This window comes from Pygoscelis adeliae, unplaced genomic scaffold (genome assembly GCF_000699105.1).
Source record: "Pygoscelis adeliae isolate BGI_AS28 unplaced genomic scaffold, ASM69910v1 Scaffold122, whole genome shotgun sequence".
In the NCBI taxonomy this organism is placed as follows: domain Eukaryota; kingdom Metazoa; phylum Chordata; class Aves; order Sphenisciformes; family Spheniscidae; genus Pygoscelis; species Pygoscelis adeliae.
This window is the reverse complement of record NW_008824358.1, coordinates 6,520,138-6,521,321: the sequence shown is the minus strand read 5'-3', so window position 1 is coordinate 6,521,321 and position 1,184 is coordinate 6,520,138. Positions and strand designations below refer to the sequence as shown.

At 61.1% G+C, this 1,184-nt stretch overlaps 1 protein-coding gene across 1 annotated transcript in view; it reads right to left on the bottom strand.

Moving 5' to 3' along the window:
* Positions 1–432: 432 nt before the first annotated feature.
* Positions 433–1,184, bottom strand: part of MERTK (MER proto-oncogene, tyrosine kinase) — a gene marked incomplete at its 3' end in the record, with an annotated part of 23,021 nt that continues 22,269 nt past the window's right edge. The window contains 1 exon segment of the mRNA XM_009319646.1: positions 433–603. Within this exon segment, the coding sequence (XP_009317921.1) occupies positions 433–603 (171 nt within the window).

Sequence of the window (1,184 nt, the reverse complement as noted above, 5' to 3'; positions counted from 1 at the left end):
CTTTGGTACCCCACAGCGCGTCATAACCATTTATTTTGCCGAACTCAGACACCGGCTGTTTCCGATGCTGCGGCGCTGCCCTGGCGCAAAGGTTTGCTAGGACGCGGGGAGCCATCGTAGCACTGACGCCTTTCCCCCTCATCTCTGCTGCTGAGCCGCCGGTGAGGCTCCAGCTGTGATTTCCAGCCTTCCTTGAGGATGAGAAACCCCAAATCACCGGCCGCAGGAGCTGCAGCATCCATGGGATGTTGGCTAGCTGGGACCCCGGGACAGCTGCGATACCTCCCTGTTTGGCGAACCCCAATAATCCCCCAGGTTTAAATAAACCCAAATTGCATCCCACTCTTCCAAATGATGTCCACGGGCACGAAGCAGCCCTACGACCGCGGCCGCCTGCCCGGCAGCCCTGCCGTAGGCAGCCCAGAGCAGTACCTACGCAGCGGGGCTCCTGCCCGGTCCAGCTGCCGTTGGCCTGGCACGTCCGCGTGCTGGAGCCCTGGAGCTGGAAGCCCGGGTCGCAGGTGAAGTGAACCTCGTGCTCCACCAAATACTTGGTGCCAAACTTCCTCCCGTCCGCGGGGGCTTGCAGGGCAGGGCAGGAGGCTGCAAGAGCACCGTGGGGAGGGGGGGGGAAGGTGTCAGTATTCAGGCGGGTGCTTTGGGGGAGCACTGACTTAACCTTTCCCGTCCCCAACTCTACCACGGTTCACCCAGTTCCACCAAGAACTCTTTAACTGTTATTTTCCTCGAATATTGGCCTGCTGAGGTTAATGAGTTACATCCAGCCCCACAGTGGGGCTGAGCATCACTGGCAAGGGCTTTGGTGGCATTTTTGCCACCTCTCTCAGGCTCCCAGCACAGGACTGCGGCTCTTTTGCTGGAGACATGGTTTTCCAGCCCACTCCCCTCCAGTGCTTTGCCGGGAGCTCTCTGCTTTGCAGCTAAGGGCTTTTGAGCCGGAGAAGTGCTTGAATTCACACCCACAAATTGCCAACACGGGAACAGGTATCTCCACCTGTGGAGACGCCCAAACCTCCACCCGTCACAGCCCTGAGCATCCTGACCTGCCCACCCCAGCGTCCTCTGAGGCCATAAAAGCAACCGGTGGGGCCCAGGGAGGACTCACCGGCCGGCGGCTCGGGGGCGGCGTTGGGCAGGGAGGCGGGCACGGGGCGCAGCCCGGG